General features: G+C 43.0%; 1 protein-coding gene across 3 annotated transcripts; it reads left to right on the top strand.

Moving 5' to 3' along the window:
• The first annotated feature begins 1,194 nt into the window (after window positions 1-1,194).
• Window positions 1,195-20,026, top strand: TEF (TEF transcription factor, PAR bZIP family member). 3 transcript variants are annotated; one of them, XR_012043493.1, is made up of 6 exons: window positions 1,288-1,506; window positions 7,322-7,648; window positions 9,132-9,352; window positions 10,578-10,789; window positions 12,743-12,963; window positions 18,631-20,025. XR_012043493.1 is itself a non-coding variant. In XM_072868238.1 (5 exons), the coding sequence occupies exons 1-5, from the start codon at window positions 1,335-1,337 to the stop codon at window positions 18,671-18,673; spliced, it is 975 nt and encodes a 324-aa protein (XP_072724339.1). In that variant the 5' UTR covers window positions 1,195-1,334; the 3' UTR covers window positions 18,674-20,025. The 3 variants fall into 3 exon arrangements, 2 of the variants coding, with proteins under 2 accessions (XP_072724339.1, XP_072724323.1); XM_072868238.1 differs by lacking the exon at window positions 12,743-12,963 and having other exon boundaries at window positions 1,195-1,506; XM_072868222.1 differs by having other exon boundaries at window positions 12,743-20,026.
• The last annotated feature ends 1,221 nt before the right edge of the window (window positions 20,027-21,247 follow it).

Below are 21,247 nucleotides of genomic sequence, written 5' to 3'. Positions count from 1 at the left end.
TTTCCTTTCCCCACTCGCAGTGCTATGCGGTAGGTTTGCTGCAGCCTGCCCTTCTGCGGCAAGAGGCAGCAACTGCTGACAGGAGAAGCCTGTGGCTGTAGCGTCTGTCGCTTCTGCGAGCTTATTCATTCTGCAGAAGCTCGCTCAGTATCCACCTGGCAACATTTGCTCCTTTTGTATGTTCAGAAGCTTAAATCCCAGGGCGGCATCCCTGTTGCTGGAACAGGGGGACTGGCTGGGGAATCACAAGGAATTGCTTGTGATTGTGAAAACTTGGAGAGACCCCCTCTCCAGCTGCACAGCCACGCCAGCAGCCGCAGTGAAGTCCTTCTCCCTGCTAACGTTATATAGGGCACGCCGCTGCGGCTGCTGCTGGCATGATGTAGGACAGAGGGAGATTAGATCCAGGTCATGTGGGAAAGGTGATCTCAGGATCCTAAACGAGGATTTTGAAGGACCGGCTAGAGTGCTGGCACCGGCGGCGGTTCGGGAGCGGCGGCCTCCCGCCTTGACCCCGACGGCCGCGGCGGTTATGCGACCTCCGAGCCCGGGCCCACCGCCCTCCCACGCCGCACCGGCTGCCCTGGCCGTCGAGCCCAGCCGAGCCGGGGCCGGGGCCGGGGCCGGGGCCGAGGCAGCAGGGAGCAGCCTGCGGCTGAGAAGGGCCTCGCGCGCCGCGCAGCACGAGCAGCCTGCACGGCCCCTCAGCCGCTAACGACCACCTCAGGGCGGCGGGGGGGAGGGCTCTCGCGCAGGCGCAGAGGCGGCGCGGCCCCCCCGCCGCCCAGAAGGCGAGTGGCGGGCGCGCGCCCCGCGGCAGGCGCTGCTGCTCCTCCGCCGCCCCCGCGCGCGCTTCCTCCTCCCCCCCGCGCACCCCCCCCCGCCTTCAGGAGCAGCTGGAGGTGACGCAGCGCCCGGAGGAGGTGTGGGGGGGAGGAGCACGGCATGCTAATGAGCCGCTGGAGCCTGCCTCTGCACGTGCCCCGGCGGGCGGGGGGCGCGTGCCCGCGCCGGCCGCGGAGAGGCGGGGAGGGCGGGGCCTGCCCGCGCGGAGCCGCCCCCCGAGCGGCGCGGGCCAATCAGCGGGGCGGAGAGGGCGGGGCGGGTCGCGACCGCTTGGGTGGGCGAGGCCCCGGCGCTCATGAATACTGAAAGACGCGCGAGGCGTCAGCCGGCTGCGCATGCGCCGTCGGCCTCTCGCGCGCCGTCCGCTCCGTGCTCGTCGTTGCCGCCGACGGGTCCCGAAGAGCTGTCGCAGCCTCGCGCCGGGCGCTGCGGCCGCTGGCGACCGTTGACAGCCCGCCCGCCCGCCCGCCCGCCTGCTCGCGGGGAGTATGCCCGGCCGCGCCGCGCGCCAGGAGGCGGCGGCGGCGGGAGGACCAGAGCCCACTGCAGCCGGGGGGAGCGCGGGGGCCGCCGCGCAGCAGGAGCAGCGGGGCCTGGCGGGCGCCTTCCCGCTGGTGCTGAAGAAGCTGATGGAGAACCCGCCGCGGGAGGCGCGCCCGGGTGAGCGCGGGAGCGCGCGCGGGGACGGCGGGAGCGCGCGACACCCTCCAGCTCCCCCCTCTCCCCTCCCCTTCCCTCCCCTCCCCCGCCGTCTTCCCGCCCCGTGCCTCGGAGGGCGGGACCCGCCGGGTCACGGTGGGACTGGCCGTGGTGTGCGCGGGGGGAGCGCCCGCGGGAGAGGCCGCACGCCCGGGCCTGGCGTCCTCCCCCGGTACGCCCCGCGCCCCTTCCCCCCGCCCCTCCGGCCGGCTGTGCCAAGCGCCGGCAGCACGGGATCCCAGCCCGCCGGGCTCGGCAGGAAGGGCTCGGCCTCACGGGGCGGCCGCTGGCCTGGAGCCGGGCCGCCTCCCCGCCTCAGAGGCGCAGGGCAGCGGTGGCCGCCCCGAGGGCTGGGTCTCCCCGGCGAGCCGGTGTGACTGGAAAATTCAGCTGCTGCCATCGTCCTTTCGGGTGTATTTAGGTGTCTGCGCTGGGCAAAATGAAGTGCTTCGGGTACGAGGGATTAGGTAGAAGTCAGGACGTGACACGCTGGTTTTATTCCCTTAGCTGTCTGAAGTCTCCCCTACCTTTAGACACATAGTTGGAAGCAGCAATGAAAAGGTTTTGAGTCTTCCTTGACCTTAATTGCTGAAAAGTTGTGTGGTGACACGCATAAACAGCAGATCGCTTCAGATTAGGTTTGGTGATAATCCGTAAGGGTGTAACTGACTGCCTGTGCATGCAATCCTATATAGGCTGGAGCTGTCTCTCTCCCGCTGGTTGTGCAGACAACAGCTGTGTAAATAACAGTGCTGGTGCTTGTAGTGCTCATTGCTGATGGCACACTTTTTTTTTTTACTTTTTTTTTTTTTTTCACCTGGCAGTATCGTTACCTTTCTGAGTATCAGTTTGATTTTGAGGAAGGCTCAGGTTTATCTGCACCACTGTAATGCCCATTGTACTGGTGTATAATAAAGTAAGTCCCTACATTTAGGAATTTTGAGGTTGGGAATAATTTTTGGAACATCAGACAATATCCAGGGTAGACCACAGTGCAAGCAAGGTTGGCAGGATTGTTCCTAGTGAGGGTCCTTGTTAAGATCCATTTACTTTGTATGTCTAACATTGCACATCTTGTGATCCGGGCAAATATTTTTTATCCTTTCTGTTAAAAAAAAAAAAAAAGTCAGCCTCTGATAAAGGTTTTAGTTCTGCTGCTATGGTGCAGGATGCTGCAGTACATAGAATCTTGGATCTACAGCGTTATGGGATTTCTTAAGATACTTCTTCACCCAGTCCTTTTTAAAGGGCATAGTGCCAGCAGGAGCAATTTAAGTTCATGTGTCGAAACTATGATGGTAGGTGATTGGGATATGGTGACTTTGTCTTAGCGGTGGTTTTCTTGTCCAGAATCATGTGATCTGGCTTATGGAGATGTAACATTTTAAAATTAATACGATTTTGAGGTAGTGCATTTTTCTAAAATTAGAAACATTTGATACTTTTCCTTTTACTAGATGACCCCATTCCAGCTTGGGAAGGTGTTCAGCTTATTCTCTAAAGCTTGCTAGTGCGTCCATTGCATCTTGATTACCCCTTTCCATTCATGCTGTGATGAAGTTCAGATTGTTCTCATTCTTAACATTTCTCCCATAGATTTCCTTAGTCCACCTTGTACTGTTTCACTTCACACCTTGTGGAACTTGTTGCTTTCTGTTTATTTTGATCTCTGATGCTTTTCTCGTTTGCATATTTGCAAGACAAAAGAAAGAATGCCTTCTGTGTTAGCAGGTGGTTACTCCTAATTTTACAAAAGACTTGTCAGTAGAATTGTGACTCAACTGACTTCAGAGGATCCTTGTTTGTTTTCTGTTCCTTTACAGTGTAGTGACACAGCCAAAATGTTAAATAATTACCAATTTACTTAATGCAGTGGTGTGTTTTCAGCAAGCTTTCTGAGAAAAAACCCTATGCCTTTTGTCTAGCATGCCTGTTGACAAAAATACAATTTTCTGTCTTATTCTGCGAGAAACTGTATCAGCTAGCTGCAGTGTCCATTTATAGTCTCCACAAGCTACCTATGGGTTTTCCAACTGCCGTAGGTAATTTGACTACCCAGTAAGCAAGCAGACTTTCTAATCCTTCTGAGCAACAGAGGAGGACATCCAGTTCCAACTGAATGCCATCATCTTGAATGCCCTGCCATATACCAAGTATATCTGACCGGCCTTGCTGTAAATTGTTGTCATATACATTGTAGGGATTAAATAAATAAAAATAATAACCTTTTCATAAAAAGTCCTGTGGGGTAAGGGAAGAGAGTTAGTATTCTGGAGCAGGAGTGTAGGTCTCTCCTATTAATAATGACCTGCTCTGCATATTCTCCGAAGGATGTCTTAATCACCAGTTGTGTGCTGCTGTGACAGGAGGAGTGCCTCAACAAACATCACAGTAATGGGCATCAGGAGTACAGAACCCTATAACCTGTCTTGTTCCATTGTCACAAGTGGGACTAAAGATTTATGGAGCAATCAGCCTTAGTCTGTATAGTGTTTTCAGTATAATTTGACAATATTTTTTGATGAACGAGGGGGGCTTTGTCAAAGAAGTGTTTGTTGTGTTTGTAGCTGGGATAGCACTTGACAGTTGTGGCCAAAATTTTTTTTGATCTGGGTTTGGTTTGTTTGTAGGGGTTTTTCTGAGGAAAAACCAGGACGTGGAATAAAGCTCTTTCCAGGCTGCTGCTTTTGGCTAAAACAGCAGTCTTTCCAACAATTCAAGAACTGGAATGCTCTGCGTAAATTACTTAGCATAAACTAGTGACCTCTCTGTTAACAGCAGATGTACAGCCTAGTTAATACGTCACAGTAGCAGAATGAGGGGGCTAAATCGGACATGAGCTATCAGCTGCAGAAGTACAGTCCAGATTTATCAGGGTGACCTTGAATCACTGCAAATGGAGCCTCTTAGGATACTGCAGCTCTGCTGTCAGGTAATACCTGTTTACACTATAAATATCTTCAGAGAATTAAAGTTTCAGGTCCCTGTGCAGGGGCAGGCGGAAACTTACCCCTCAAGATGCAAGCAGTTAATTAGTGTTTCATTAGATATTGTGCACCCAGCAGGATGTTGTGCAGCAGAAATAAAGATTAAACGAATTGAAAGCCAGCGGGAAAATGTCAATGCAAAAATGATCATACAACAGTTTTATCGTTTTATGTGTCATGTTTGAAATACATGGGCACCCAATATGCATGTTAACTTCTGCTATTTTAATTTGCTTCAGATATTGCTGTTAGAAGGGGGGGGGAGAGAGAGCGTAGCTAAACAAAGACAGCACTGGGGGCCCAGTGCTTGTCCAGTTGTCAATGTGTAGCAAAAGGAAAAAAAATCAGATGGTCTTCTCATGTGAAGAAAGGATCTAATCTGGTGTGAGACAGGGATGATAGCAAGAGGAATTTGGAGGGCCACAGCCTTTTCAGGTTACTGAAGTACAGCAGGATGATGGTGCACATGTAAAAGGCATTAAAAGATGTGAGAAGAGCCACGTATGCCAGCAGTATAGTCTTTTTGGCATCTACCTTCTGAAAAATATTTAAGCCTTATGTTTAGTCTACTAATCACTTAAGGTTTCTTTTCTCCTCTGTTGGAGATGTATTAGATCTTGCAAAACAGAAGCACTGCTGGCTTGCGTTACAACGAGCATAACTTATAATGGAATACTATTGTTTTCAAGAGTAAAGAATGATTTTTTTCTTTTTAGTTGACATTTTGACTCAACATTCACAAGCTTGTTGTTATGTTAATTTAAAAAATAAAGTGATTTACAAAGAATTCATTATTGTCCCTTGCATTTGTTTTGGTGATGTCTTTAGTAGGATATCATCCACAACTCTCAATGCAAATCTGAGTTTGGTTGTGCAGGGCACTGTGCAAACCTTATGGAAACTCACAATCCCTCATTCACAAGTTGGATGTAAAATGGCGGTTCCAATTTGGTGGGGTGTGCTTCAGTAGTAAGTGAAATCATCTTTATATGTGGAGTAGATGCTGTTTCTTTTCTAGCTTCAAGTAGGAGCTGTTTAGAAACATTCAAGTTATTTGGATCATGACTGTTAACCTGCACATTTGCTTTGCCCCAGGTAAAGGGTAGGAAAGTTGTAAAACGCCCCTGCAAAAAGGAGTTTATGGCAGGGATAGGAGCTGGGAGATGGCAGTTCAGAGGCAACACTGTGAAGTGGCAAGGGGGAAGGCCAAAAGCTGCAAGAAGATGGTAACAAAGCTCAGGTCCAGGAGCCACTGGTCTGAATTTAATGTGTTCTTTAAGTTCTTGCTCTTAGTCCCAAGTGAGCGGCTGGTGAATATTTTCTTAGCTGTTTAGTTTAAAATCGGTATCTTCTTTTGTATAAAATGTTCAGAGTATGGTAGGTTAAAATGATAACTTACTTTGTATGGCAGCACTGTTCTTTAAGCCATAAAAAGCTCTTTCAGTCTCAGTTCCACACCAGCTAAGGCAACAGCAGAAGGAATGCCAGTTCTATCAGAATAGGTTTTATATAAATAGGCTTTTCTGATTTAGAGCAGAGTTTTACTCCCACCCCCAGTGAAGAAAAATACTCCGTTAGCATATTGTAGCCGGTCTAGAAAACCCTAATGCCAGATTTGTGCATTTTGTTGGACTAACCTGTGTGAATACTGGAGATCCAAACTGGTCCAGTGTATGTCCGTGGAGTCCTTGTTCCATTGAACTGAGTATTTGTCAGCTTCCATGGTAAGAACCAGTTTGCAGTTGGTTAAGAGTACAACTGGTGACCGTTCCTTTTGACGGCAGTGCTGGCTCAGTGCTGGCAGCGCTAGCACTGCTTCTGCAATGCCTCCTTCAGTGCTGGTAGAACTGCATGGCTACATGGAGAACTGGATAGGAAGACGACTTAGATTTTTTTTTTTTCTGCCAGCTTATTTTTATCTCTTAAATTATGTAATTAATCCATAACTTCAGTTTTCTGCTTGGATTCTGTCCCAGACAATTGTTAAGATTCAGTAGCTATGGGGAACATGGGAACAGCCATTTTTCTGTAATATGTGCACTGTAGCATAGTAAATGGAGAAAATTTCATCAGTCTTTTGTGGCTTGGGGATGGGGTGTGGGAGTATGCCTTATTAGACATCTCCCCAAAGAGTGAAAATGGTATGTAGAAACTCTGAGCTATCTATAGTGAACAGCATTTGGAGCTATTGCTTTGTGTGGACATGCTGAGTCATTTCAGAAAGAAATTCTTCTAAAATACTGAGCAAGAGACATCCAGGTCCCTGGTGTCCTGTGGACCTTTTGACTAATTTTCAAATGTAATCTGAAAACCCATATTCCCTTCTTGTTTGTATCTAGATTATTCTTCTGCACCTTCTTTCTTTGTGCATAGAATAAACTACTCTGCTTCCTCGGAGTTTTCTTAGTGGCTTCCCATGTAATCCTACTTACGGACACTCACTTTTGCTGTCTTCCAAGATGAGCCTGTGAAAAACAGGCTATTTTGCAGTGACTAGTTAATAAGCTAGATGCAGCATTATATCACACTTTGGTAAGTTATCACAGCAAAGATGCTGGTCTTCAAGGCTACTCAAATGTCTGTGGTCCAGCCGTCACAGGGAGTCAGAGCACTCCATACTGAGTTACATATGAATGTATGAATGTTGCCTTTCAACATCTGATTTTTCCAATGTCATGAGGCAGAACGATAGCTCACCGAATTTCCTTTCACTGGGATTTTGTTAGACTCTTAAACCTTGAGTCTCTCCTGTGTTGCAGCTTGTACAGTGACCTACTTATATCTTTCAGATAAAGAGAAGGAGAAGATAAAGCTTGAGGAAGATGAGGCAGCAGCTGCTAGCACTATGGCAGTCTCGGCTTCCCTTATGCCACCCATTTGGGACAAAACTATTCCTTACGATGGCGAGTCTTTCCACCTGGAGTACATGGATCTGGATGAGTTCCTGCTGGAGAATGGAATTCCTTCCAGCCCTACTCACCTGGATTTGAACCAGAATCCACTCTTGCCTGTGGCTGAGCTGGAAGGAAAGGAGTCTGCCAGTGCTTCCACTGGTTCTCCTGCATCATCCTCTTCCACTGCAGTTTACCAGCAATCTGAAGCAGCCTCCAGCACAGGTAGATGGAATAATACGGGGCTCTGAGGGACTTTTGTTGTTCTTGTATTAAAAGGTGCCTCTTTAGATCAAAGAGGAGACATGCTAACCTGTCAGTGTTAGCTGTGGCAGGTGAAGTAGCACAGACATGCTCGATGTAGAGCCTTAGTCCATGTGTCAATTCATGAAGATGCTGCGTCTCCTCTTCTTCCCCTCTCTGCCTCCTGGAAAAAATGAGTGTCTCTCAGTGTGCAGTCTGTTTCTCTTTTTGAAATTAGAAGAGCTGAAACACCAACATGAAGTATTTGCTTTCTTGGTATTGCTAATCTAGTGAAAAGCTGGACACATTGAGAAAAAGCTCAGGTTATTTTACAACAGATTTGATAGTTTGTGATAAGTCATTTGTGCTACCTTGGTGGCTTGGTCTGCTTGGGTGAACTTATGCTAACTTAATGTACCTCAAATAACAATGCTTAATAGAAAACCAATGAAGCAATCTTTTCATGCTAGCCTGTGAAATGTGAGGACACTTGGAAAAGGTGTGTTAATGATGCCGTTTGTTCTGTGGTGCTTTGAAGTGGGAATGGAGGAACAAAGAAACAAAACTGTACTTAAATGGTACTAGGAAACTTCTACTCTTCATTTGTAGTATGGAGATCTTCTCTATTAAAGAATTTAGCAGCTCAGTTTGCTCTAGATTTGGAGTTTAAACATGATAGCCACTAAACTTTCACAGTACTATTTTATGAGCAGACTTTACAGAAAGCATTTTGCTCAGAGCCTCTCCTGTGAATCTGTGAGAGAAAGGCAAAATGTGGAACTCCTTCAATAAGGCATAGGGTGTGGCTTTTTTCTAGGTTGTGTATGAAAAAACTTATTCGTTGATCACTACTTCAAATTGCACTGACATTTGCAATTCATGTGTATGAAGTTTGTAAACAGTAGACAAATATGACAAAGTTCATATGAACGCTATCAGTGTCAGACAATCCGTTGGGACATTTGCTTCCTTGTGGTGAAGAAGTAGAATACTGTTGTAGTTGTAACAAACGCACCTTTATTTAATGCTTTGTTTGGAAATACAATTATCTGACCTTTGAAGGACCCAGGGACTGTGGTCTTTGGGCAGGCTTGTTTCCATAAGGCCTTCTGTGGCACAAAACTCAGGCTGGTACAAGGTTCTCACTTCTTATTGCTGTGGAAGGCGCTTCTTAAGTGTACAAAGCATGTAGTTTTTGCCGAGGAAGTGTTAAGTCTTGTCCTGCATCTATCTATTCATGTCTGTTAGTGTGGCATATGTTCCTAGGGTTTGTATTACAAACTGGACTGTGTAGCTTCTCTCTGTACCAGCAGCTGCACAGCACCAAGCACACCTTAGGGAAATACCAAGTAATACTATTAAATACTGCCCACAGTAGGGCAATAAATAGAGATACCCACGTTGGCTTCTTAGTTAATTCTCATCATCCTGCTGAATGTATTGTAACTTCTCCTGTTGTTGCCAGAGTCCCCACCACAAAATGAGAGAAATACTCCCAGCCCCATTGATCCTGACTGCGTAGAAGTTGAGGTGAATTTTAACCCCGACCCTGCTGATTTAGTGCTGTCCAGTGTGCCTGGTGGTGAGCTCTTCAATCCTCGCAAGCACAAGTTTACTGAAGAGGACCTGAAACCACAACCAATGATTAAAAAAGCCAAGAAGGTTTTTGTCCCAGATGAGCAAAAGGTAACAGATTTATTGCTGCAAACTTCTCTAGGCCTTGATCAAAATTTATGACTCTTTGCCCAAACATTTTGACATATAAAGCTAATGCGCTATACATACATGATTGGGCAGAAGCACTGCCAAGAATAGAATTGGCAAGCTGTTGTGGTTTAACCGCAGCTGGCAACTAAGCACCACGCAGCCGCTCATTCACTCCCCCCCAGTGGGAGGAGGAAGAGAATCAGAAGGGTAGGAGTGAGAAAACTTGTGGGTTGAGATAAGAACAGTTTAATAATTTAAATAAACTATAATAATAATAAATTTTAATGAAAACAACAAAAGAGAGAGAGAGGAACAAAACTCAGGAAAAACAAGTGATGCAACTTCTCGCCACCCACTGACTGATGCCCAGCCAGTCCCCAAGCAGCTATCACTGTCCCTCGGCCAACTCTCCCCAGCTTATATACTGAGCACGACATCATATGGTATGGAATATCCCTTTGGCCAGTTTGGGTCAGCTGTCCTGGCTATGCTCCCTCCCAGCTTCTTGTGCACCTCCTTGCTGGCAGAGTATGGGAAGCTGAAAAGTCCTTGACGACTTATAAAGTCACTGCTTAGCAACAACTAAAACATCAGTGTTTTATCACATTATTCTCATGCTAAATCCAAAACACAGCACTGTACCAGCTACTAGGAAGAAAATTAACTCCATCTCAGCCAAAACCACAACACAAGTCAACTGCTGTTCTTGCTGTTTTGGTATCATGATATAATTACTGGGCAGGAGCAACTTATCATGCTATACACAGAAATTAGAAGAACTGTCAAGTCACATCCTCGTCAACTGCACTTTTGAAGGCCGTGGTATATATTTGCCCAGTGTGATGTCTGATCCTGCTTTAAGCAGCCTGGGCAACAGAACAGGTTGTTCTCTGTGAAGTTCATTCCTGAATTGAAACAAAGTCAAGGGAGCATTTCAGTTAGACAGCTTCTTAGTAGCCAAGTCTCTTAATCTCCCTAGCTCTAGCAGTGCACTTGGTTTATCCTAAAACAAGACTCGTGTAAGGATGAAATCTTACAGTACTCTGTGGCCTGCATTTTGGTGTCTGAGCCCTGCAAACTGATGAAGGAGATTCTTCAATATAGCAGTCAGTGTGAATGTTGTTATAGAATAAAGAGGTGTCTGTCTGATATAGTTGTCAGGTTGGCATCTGTTTTTTTTTTTTTCTTTCCTTTTTTGCTACAGGATGAAAAATACTGGACGAGGCGAAAGAAGAACAATGTGGCAGCAAAGCGTTCCCGTGATGCTCGGCGATTAAAGGAGAATCAGATCACAATTCGGGCAGCCTTTCTTGAGAAAGAGAATACGGCCCTGAGGACGGAGGTTGCAGAGCTGCGCAAGGAAGTGGGACGATGCAAGAACATTGTTTCTAAATACGAGACCAGATACGGACCCTTGTAAGCACACCCCTTTTCCTTGCTAGGGCTCCTTGTTTTAGCCTCTTAGACTTCTCTGCTTTCTGCAGAGACTCCCAGAAATAAAGTTTGTGGAGGCTTTGCCATTTTGCATCTACACAAAAAAAAACCCCAAACCCTGTTTCTGTTGGCACAACTTGTTCAGGCCCTTTCCTGATCATTGTGTTGCCCAAAATCTTAGTGTCCATATTTACAAGTTTTGTTTTTAACACTGATAAACCATTTTCTGATGTCATACAATAGAACAGATTCACCTGTCTGGAGGAACAGATGTTGGTCCCTCCTGACTGGACAGGGCTTTTGCGGTCTGTTCTAATCTCCATTTTAAGTGGAGAAAGAGCCTAGGAGACTCTCCTTGCTTTTTTTTTTTTCTTTTTAAACTCCTGCTCTTTTCTCCCTCTCCATGACCCCCACCCCCAGTGCAATTGTAAAACATAATTTTAAGATATAAGTAGATGTTGCTGGGCAGCATCATGAAATTATTTCCTCTTCCCTTCAGAGGAGTGCCACTGAAGAAAGTACCTGTTGTATAGAACTCTGTTCCTGTTGAAGAGGAATAGGGAACCTTTAGGACAGGAAGACAGGAAAATATTCAGTCTCTTGTAAAAACTGAGATATCTTGAGGTTAATGCACAAGTGTTATGCAGACCAGAGTCAGTGCAGTGTTGATAAAAATACTGCTCAAACATCTTGGTAGGTTCTAGTCTTGGATAACTTCCAGAATCCAAGGAGGGAGAACAGTAGGGGATCTCTCACTTTACAGATATGGACAAATAATTTGCTGTGGGTTTTAGGCTGTGTTTCTACCACCACCCCTCCTTTTTTCCTTGGACTTCTCTCTTGAACTGCTGATAAAGCAGGACATTACACTTAACTGAGAAGTAAGGGAGATTTAGAAAAAGAGGACTGGCTCGTTAGGCTGAACCTTGCGGCCCATCTGTTAAGGAATTGCCAGTACCTTATGTTTTGAAGGAAGGTTTTGGTTTGGGGGGTTTTGTTTGTTTGTTGTTGTTTGGGGTTTTTTGGGGTTTTTTTTGTTTAAGAAACAGACAAACAAGCCACTGTTACTTTACTGCACCTTAACTGTTGTACAAGAGCTTGAGAAAGAGTTTTGGTCCTTTGCCTTGTGAACACTCTATGGAACAAGCTATACCCACTCTAAATATGAACAGTTTACCTCACTATCTCCTGTGTAGCAGCATATCTGGTCTCTCCATGCCTGCTGGTTCTCTCTCCAGCATGTTTCCTGTTACAAAATTAGCACACAAGACTTGCCCTCGTGGAAGTAATCCATTCTCAGCACCAAGCGCTGCTTCAACAGTACGTGGTGTTCAAAGAATAATGTTGTGTGTGATGTTGGGACCTTCTACATGACCTACAACTGCAAGAACCAGAAGCTTTAACAGAAGTATATGTCTAGAAGTCCTCTTAACGAGAGAACCTATCTTAAGATAGTGCCTGTGTCAGAACTCTTAGGCTACACTTCCTGGGCTAATATTTATATTAGGGAGTAAATGTGGGATAGAAGATGGTTAGGCTAGTTGCCAGTTTGCCTATTGAAAACTGAAAAGTATATTGAAAAAGCATTGGGGTTTATTTTCTATACTACAGACTTCTTGCCTAGCTTGTCTTTTAAACATAGTGTGGAAATTGGTATGAATTTAGACCAATGGCGTATTGACTTAAGGAAGTGGAGGAGCAGGCTAATCCAGAATGCTTAAAGTAAATGTATGGTTTGAACTATCTCCCCTCCGTTATGCTCTTAATTTGACTAGAGTGGCTCTTCATACAGTGTTGGTCTAATTTCTTTCAAACATACTAAAAATTGTCACCCTTTCAGCAGGGGTTTTTCTTTCACAGGGTGGTGTGTGGTGGTGATGGTGGGAAGTATGTTATAAATAAATTGTCACACTTAACACTTTGCTTTGTTTAAAGTGACTTATCTGATTCCGAGTGATGCAACTTTAAAGACTTTTAAAAACAAAGAAACTAAAAAGCACACATGAATCGCCAGTCTTCAGAGTGAGCAGTGAAATCTATGAGGTGTCCCAACACAAACAACTGACGATGACCCTGCCTGCCTGCTTGCCTGCAAGTACCCCACCTGAACTACCCGGGGCTGGGCATGATGAAAAGTGCAAAGTCTCCTTAATTCTGTATATGGCTTTCTTATCTGTCTTTCTCACTGTAACTATGAACTACAATAAGCTTACTTATTGGGGTTTTGTCAAGACACTCAAAGTTCATGTCTCAAAGTCTGTTGACAGCCTGTGTGAATAGTGACTCTTTGTTTTGGCACTTGAGTGGAAGAAAATAGGGAGTTTTAAATGAAAGTGTCTGTATATATTAATAACTGCTATATTTTAAGACTCTCTTCCCTGCAGTAGAATTAATTTTATTTAATACTGCAGATCACTTGTGGTACAGTGTAGCATCTTGTGGAGTACCGTGAGTGCAGAGTTAGACACACCAGGAAAACAGCAGTCTGTGATGTGTGAGACTTCCAGTGCAGAAAAGTACAGCAGATATATTGAAACAATCCAGAAAGCACCACAGTGTGCCATACAAAGAGTAGTAATAAACCTCTATCAAATGACCCATGTAATAGTAAAACACTTCGGTTGCTTTCCCGCTCCATGGCTACACTGTTGTAACCTGCCTTTTCCTTTGTTTCTTTTATGAGGCTCACTTTCTTTTACGGTATCTTGCTGAAACAAGATCTATTCTTCTGTGAACAATTTAGCAATCATGGAAAAGGTGCTAGTCTGAGCTGCTGATCCCCATGTCTTTTGGCACTCTGAAACTACCAAATGAGTATTAGCTCCGGCAAAACAATGGCTATTGGCTGCCATATTACAATTTTCTGTTTCTTGACTACATGAGAACTGTGGTGGCGAAAGAGTACTTTGTTCATCTGTTTTATAAAACAGAAACAGCCCATGATTTCCCACAGTTACAACGGGCAGCTTAAGTATCAAGGCCCTTGTGCTGGTGTGGGAGAGTAGATGAAAGCTTGGACAGATTGCGGGGGTGTTTATTGTGTGTAGAAGGTGGAGGAAGTAGGTGGAAGTTCCTTTGTAAGAGTTTCATCAGCAAAACAAGAATCTACTCTCATGTTGAAGAAGCTTAAGAGCTAAATTTGTGTGGGAAGAAAGAGTATTTAATTTCTGGGAAAGTAGTACAGGGCCATGCTTGTAGCCAAAATGGAGCTTGTAAGACAGTAGTGTATTCATGCCTGGAGATTGATAAACAGCATACACCTCAAGAAGAATAATCTTGAAAGCTTTCAGAAGCACAAGTGCCGAAATTATGAGGCACAATTAGTTACCAGCAAAGCTTGACACTATCATGTTGAACAAGTATTTTGACTTTGCATTTACCCAAGAGATTCCACCCCCTAATTTCAGAGCAGAAAGGCAAAGAGAAAAAGGTGCAAAGAAGCAGCTAATCTTGTAAACTTCATTTAAAAAATAATAAAAATCTTAAAACCCAGAATTCATAACCAGTTTTTTGAAGGCATAACCTTTTGTAAAGAGAATATACATTAAATGCAGTTATTGACCTATTATTTTTAATGGACCATGTTCTGAAGTCAAGGAAGTGCTTTTAACTTTTTTGCTGGTTACAAAAGTATACTTATGAGTGTATTATTATAATTTGGGATTCTAAAGCTCTGAGATAATCTTGGGGTGTTCTCTTCAAATAGATGAATAGTTTAGCTCCATGTTGCTGAAATGTCAGCATAGATCTCTATCTGTATCAAGTATTGCTGATTTGGACTGATATTTTTGGTATGTACTCGTTTTTGTTGTTGGTTTTGGGGGTTTTTTTTGGTGATAAAGGCCAAACCATGGATTTAAAAAACAACCAAACAAAAAAACCCCCCCCAAACCAACAACCCTGACAGCATGTAAATGTAGCAACTCTTTTTGCATTTATCATTTCTAAATTTTCAGTTAGCTTGGAATGGCTGTTCTTGAAAGTCATGCTTCCTGTTAAAATCACAAAGCTAAACGGTATTGTAACTGGGCAAGGAGCTAGTCCTTCATTTGGGTCTTGCTGTCTTACTGCTTTAGGAATATCTTTTAAATACTTAGATATTGTATACAGGATTTGGTTTTGCAGTATGTCATGCTATTTTAACAGCAAAATACTCAGTCAGTGAGAATAGTATGTGCAATTCTGTTAGCTTTTTCTGTTGTATCAAAAGCTTACACAATGGAAACTAACAGTGAATGTTCATTAGATCTTTCTTTCTGAGAAGACTGTTAGCAAACTCTTGTGCTTCCCGGTAGGACAGTGCAAATTTGCACATTCTATGATTCATGTGTCTACGGGTTGCAAAACTGGAAAACCTCACTTTAGGGTGAGTGCGGCTCAACTTTTGTAGTTGGAGAATTTTTTTTGTTAAGAAGCAACATCTTCAAAGATAGATGAGAAGGTAGTAACTATTTAAAGGAGTGTAGGTATTGCCAGACAAAAAATTCTGTGCAATGCTGAATTCCTTTATCAGTTTTTGCAGTCTCAGGAAGTTAAGCTTACTGCTTCAGAGCTCTCTGCTCCTCTGAGAACAATTAACTGTATAATCTTGTTTCTTTGACTAGGATGACAATCCTACCCATAAGTGATAACTTGGGTATGTTTTCATGGTGGTCATAAGACCAATATTCTTTTAGCTCAGTTTGAATGTTAAAAGATGCTGAATTGACACTGTTAGAGTCTGAAGTTCTCTAACCTTGGAACATGCTCAGTAGAGGCCATAAGTGTGTCTGATGCCTATGTACCCCATTCCAACCATAAAGGGACCATCTCCAAGGGGAGAGAATAAAGGGAGTGCACCTTTCAGCATCACTGCAGGGATTGCCAGTAAAGGGAGCAGTTTTTGACACAGCTGTACATTCATTAGGAAGTATATTGACACCAAATGGCCATTTCACAGTACTAACTTTGAAAATACATAAACTGTTGATGAGATTTGTGGGCAATGAGTGTTGTCTTATTCTACAGAAGAAACAGACTATGAATAAATGATGCACCACATTTAATACAGTATTGCTTTCATACGTGGTCTTCTAATCTACATATAGTTATATCTCCTTATAATAATGCATTTTTATATTTAAAAATTCCCTAGAAGCTTAATCTTTCACCTGTTGCCAAGATCTGCTCCCATTGAAGCCAGTAACAAAGATCTCATTAACTCCCACAGGAAAAAGTCTTTACTCTCACATGATTATCATAAAGTTTTAGCAAGCACTGGAGGCATGAGTGTCTTTGCTTTACTCTGGAGCATTCTGTGCTGGGATCAGGTGGATGTATCTCAGATTGCAGGTGCAATGTTGGTAAACTGGTCCTGTCACTTGTTCTTTTACACAGTTAGTGATAGTTTTAACATTCAGATAATCCAAATTCTGCTTTTCTTTTTGCCCTGCATGGACAGGGTGGAAAAAGTATAAACTTGTGCTGGGAGAAGAAATGTTTTTTTAAAAAAAAAAAAAGTTAAGCGTGGCTTTTTGCAGTTCTTCTAGTAACATTTTATTTATTTTCTGACAATTCTCCATTTCCCTGCTGTGCTGTTTGAAAGCCCAAGGTGTTCTAGCTGTAGAAATCACCTTCAGCATTATCTGCAGGACTGCCACTAGTTGTACCAAATTCATTTCAAGTTGGGAGGTGCAGTGGAAGGCCAGCAGCTTTGGGAATACTGCAATAAAACCACTTGTGTGGAAAAATATTTTTGTGTAGACAGCAGAAATAATGGACTTGCACAGAAGAGAATATTGCTGCTTCAGCCATGTAAGCCTCCTCAGCATAACAGGGCTTTGTTCCTTGTGATCAGATGCCTGCCTTTTTAGTGAGAGTGGAGGTATGTCAGACCTTTGTAAAATCCAGATAGGGTTTTGTTCACCCTTACAGTTTTAGCTGCTAAGCACAAGATGAGAAATGCAAATTTGTCTTAATGCATAAATCTCATATTTTTGGCAACTACATCTAAATCCATAAACAGCAAAATCATTTGTTAATGCTAGTGTTTTGCCTTTGCAGCACTACAAGACACTGGCTGGCTTTCTAGATTCTTAGATAATTACTCTGATCTGTATATCTGCCACTGTAACATGGTGAAGATAGATAAACTCACAATGAAAGACTGGGAAAAAGGTAGAAAAAATGGGCTTAACTAAACTTCTGTGGAGATGCTAACATAACGCTAATTGAGAAATTACAATGATTTAATTCATGATAATGCAAATTTGTCATATAGAATGTAATTTGTTAGTTTGATAGTGTGCTATTGCCTAGTGAGTCACTTTTGGAATGCAAACTTCTTAAAGTTCAAGCAGCTACAGGAGTAAGGGAATGCTTTGAGGAAGATACATGTATAGATAAACGTACAGATACTTGGCAAGGAGAGTAAAGAATGAAAGCAGGAAGAGAAGAGTAATGCAAGAGGATGACCTGAGCCAGATTGCTAAAACTGAAGCCTCACTGATTACAATTGTAGGACAATTTGGATCCCCTCAGTTTAGCATCAAACAGAAGATACATACTTGTTTAGATTTTGGGAATCTCCTTTTCTTGATCTCGTTTCCACAGTCCAGAAGGAAGTGAAAGGAATATACAGATAGGGAGGAGAGTTACTGCAGAAAGGCATGAAAAAATAGGTATTGCTTTAACTAAGTGCACTGTTGCACTGGGGCTTGACCTGCCGGTGTGAACTGATAGTGCTGTGTTGTGAGGAAATTGCTATCTGAGGCCCCAGTATTTTAAGGCCTCAATTCTGCTGTCATTTCTGCATGGGATGAGCCCTGTATCTGTAGAGAACCATGTGGACTTCACAGGATCTGTTCTTGAATGTGAAGCTCTGCTCAGGCAGTCAGATGCAGAATTGTGTCCTTAACACACGATCAGTTGTAGTTATAAGGCTGTTGATATTAAGTGTAATTTGGGTGCCTGTTACATAGCCAAAACCCTTGTTACTTCATTTTCCCAACTAAGGCATGAGCAGAAGCCCTTTGCTGTACAACATCTGTTTAAAAAAAAAAAAAAAAAAGTACTTCACATACGTCTAATAAATTAAGGCATGTGATTTTGATCTGTGGGTCTCAACAAACTTTGCTTGTGTACCTGCCTGAATGTTTTCTTAGATCTGCAGCTGTGTCTCAGTGAGAAGGGATGGTGGGATTTGTTTTCCTGAGGGGGCACAATAGCAGCTCTCATCTGTCATGCTGCGGGTGACTGCTTGCTACTGGCCAGGTTCATGGATGGATGCATCCTCTGCACTTTTATGTGAAGTTGTCTGAAATATGGTGATTAACATGATTATTGGAATACTGTATTTTGTATAACTTAGAACATGTAAATACACTTTTAAAACGAATCTGTTCTATGAAGTAATAAATAAGTGCTTCCATTGTAATATCTGAATATTGTTAATGCTTCATGTAGCTTGATTTGGGATTATTTTTTTCCTAGAGAACTACAGAAATCAAAACAAAGATTGATGTTGTGGAATTCTAGTCTAGTTGTGATGCTTTCTATCAACAAAAAATGTTTTAAAAAATAGTAATGAGCTACTTAAGCAGAGAAACTGAGAGTTTGAGGGAATTGATTCTCTTCCAGTCTTTCTTTAACAGTAGTCACTGATGACATTCGTAATTGTACTCTTTGCATCCCATTAGCTGGAGAGTTGACTTGTTGTTTTAGAGTAGCATTTGGAAAGTGGCAGTATTAATGATTCATAAAGCTTAGTGACTGAGGAAAATTAAAGGTGGTTTTTATTTGTTTTGGTTTTTTTTTTTAACTATTCTCTCTTTTGGCTCAAACAGATCTGTCTCCACCCTTCAGCCAGACTGCAGCAAGTTGCAATGAAACAGTGAGTGACTGTTACTGAAGCTCATTTGTTAACCTAGATAGTCTACATCTTTATTAGTTCTGTTATGTACATAGATGACACAGATATCCTGTTGTGATGTGGAGAGAAAGTGATTAATGACTTGAGGTTTTGCTGAGTACATGTTCACTGTTAAGACTTTCATCAGCTTTCATGACCTTTTCTATCTCATGTTAAAAGAAAAAAAAACAGTGGAGGGAGAATCATGAGCAGTCTGCTAGGAAATACAAACACTTGGGTTTTGAGGAGGAGGTGAGATTGATCCATCAGCCTTCATCTAAAGACACTAGCCTGTGATGACACTTTCTCCAGCCTTAACGTAACTTCTTTGTCTTTAATGCCGTACTGGAGCAGTCTCCTCTCTGCTAACAGCTGCGTCTGCAGTGTTCCATAAATGACAAAGCCACAACATCTTTTGTAGTGGGCAGAGATGGTGGCATCTCTCCCCCCACCCCCCCGTTCTTTTTTTTCCTCCCCTCTCAGTGTCTCTAGGCTGTAAAATAGCTATGAAACAGCTAAGCATATGTGCAAGTTATTCAGAAAACTCTGTTCCTGTAAAGCTTTTTCAGACATATACAGTTTTTAACTAAATGGAGGGAACTCCTATCTCCTATATTTGGCCTGAAATTCTGTTGCCTCTTGGATAAAAGTATTTTTATGGCTTCAGATGTGACACTGATCTGTCCCATTCATTCAGTGGGATGGATGATAAATCTGCACAGTATTTATATAAGATATAAATCTGATCTTAGTTTTACTGCGTGTTAAGTTGTTTAATCTCTTGGATGTCTATTCCTTGAGGTTGTCTGTATAATTCCTGTAAATGTAGCTGCTTTTTGAAGCAGTCCATCAAGTGCATTTGAGATCATCCTGACTGAAAGATTCTATAGAAATGAAAGAGATAATAAAGATTGTAAAGCGGCTGGGTAAAACTGTATTGCCATAAATGGTTTTAATTTATATATGACTCTTGTGTCCCAAACTGCTTATTTTGTACATAAACCTACACACTCCTGGCAGCTGATGGGTGAAAATAAAGGTGCTTAAACAGCAATCTAATGAGGAAAGGGCATTTCACTGTTGCAGAGTTGGTATTATTTTATATTTCCATTTATTACACTTTTTTAAATGTATAAACCACAGATTTGAATTCTCAAAGTCTTCAGCTTGGATTTTGTGAGTAGTTTAAATGCTCTCACCTCTCTGCTCATAACTGGTTTTTAAGAAAAAGAAAAGCTTTTGTTTAAAATGTAAAATTTTGACTGTATTAAATTCTGTTAGTACCCTTTCTTTTTAAGAAATAAAATGTATATTCCACTACGCTGAGATCCAGTAATTTTGTTCTCTAGATAGCATACTGTGTGCTGTACACCTCAACTGCCAGCATTACACCTGCAATTTACACTGAAGTTGGTAGACATGAAAGCAGCTGATCACCTTTTAGGATTAGGCTCTTGCTGTGCATTTCCCATGTGTTAACTGTTAGGTGTGCTGGTAACAGGTATACAATTCTCTACTTTTATTTTCTGGATTAATTTATTTCAAAAACTTTGCAAGGTTTTGCATTTGTCCTGTAGTGACTCTAGGTTGAGCTCTTTCAGGTAGGGGGAGAAATCCTGACAATTAGTAGTCAGCCACAGACACTCGGACCTTGCTCTGTCTGTTACTTTGGGGCTGACATCCATAAAATAATCAGAATTTAGTTTCTTTCATGGGAAGAAGTAAAATTTAGAGTAAGTAAGCTTTGACCATGAGGACAGTTTTCTCCATGCCTTTCCATTTTTTGACTTAAACCTTGGTTGGTTGGTTGTTTTGGTGGGGGAGGGTGTGGGGTGTGGGTGTGTGTTCAAGAGCTGGTAGGTGAATGTCAACCTGGTAAGAAACATGTATCTTCTGTATATTCACTGCATCTGACTGGAAAGGATGGCTTCCAGAGAAGGCTGTGTTCACTTTCTTTTGCTTCTTACAGTCCATGATATTTCTACTTGAGATGCATGCTCTCAAGGAAAATGAGATCACTGGTGTTTTAGTTTATCTGGAGTATTTTAGCCTACCTAGAAACTGCAGTAAGGCAGCCTTTGTTGGTTCTTTGCTTTTGTAAAAGGTATCTTGTATGGTTAGCGATGGGGGGTGGTAGCAAGGAAATAAAATTCTAAACAGGAGGAAGGGGGGTAAGATAGGATTTCTCATCCAACTCTGCAGGTAGGGCTCTCACCTACATGGACACTCGATGACCATTTCCTGACATTTGAGGAAGAGGTATCTAGTCCAGGCACTAGAAGATCTATGAAGACTGGTTTGGCATCTTGTCTGGCCACTCAGCAGTATAATTTTGAAACGCGTGTATGAAGATGACTACCTGCAACCTACCATAGTGGATACAGAAATAAATGCATACGGTTTTGCAGAAGGAAGAAATTAAGTGTCAATTAGTTGTTTGGCTATCTTCTAGAGCCATGCCATGATTAGTGATTCAGGCAATTTGTGTATGAAAGCTAAAAACCTAAATATAGAGGGAGGGACCTGACCCGTACCATGTACTGAAGGCCAAG

Source organism: Ciconia boyciana, chromosome 1 (genome assembly GCF_034638445.1).
Source record: "Ciconia boyciana chromosome 1, ASM3463844v1, whole genome shotgun sequence".
Taxonomy (NCBI): domain Eukaryota; kingdom Metazoa; phylum Chordata; class Aves; order Ciconiiformes; family Ciconiidae; genus Ciconia; species Ciconia boyciana.
The sequence above is the reverse complement of the archived record's forward strand: the minus strand, read 5'-3'. Positions and strand labels throughout refer to the sequence as shown.

Excerpts from the sequence above, each read along its gene's own strand:
- TEF (XM_072868238.1), top strand. The coding sequence starts at position 1,335 with ATGCCCGGCCGCGCCGCGCGCCAGGAGGCGGCGGCGGCGGGAGGACCA. Across the intron at positions 7,649-9,131 it reads TGAAGCAGCCTCCAGCACAG|AGTCCCCACCACAAAATGAG; the intron begins GTAGATGGAATA and ends TGTTGTTGCCAG. Across the intron at positions 9,353-10,577 it reads TTGTCCCAGATGAGCAAAAG|GATGAAAAATACTGGACGAG; the intron begins GTAACAGATTTA and ends TTTTTGCTACAG.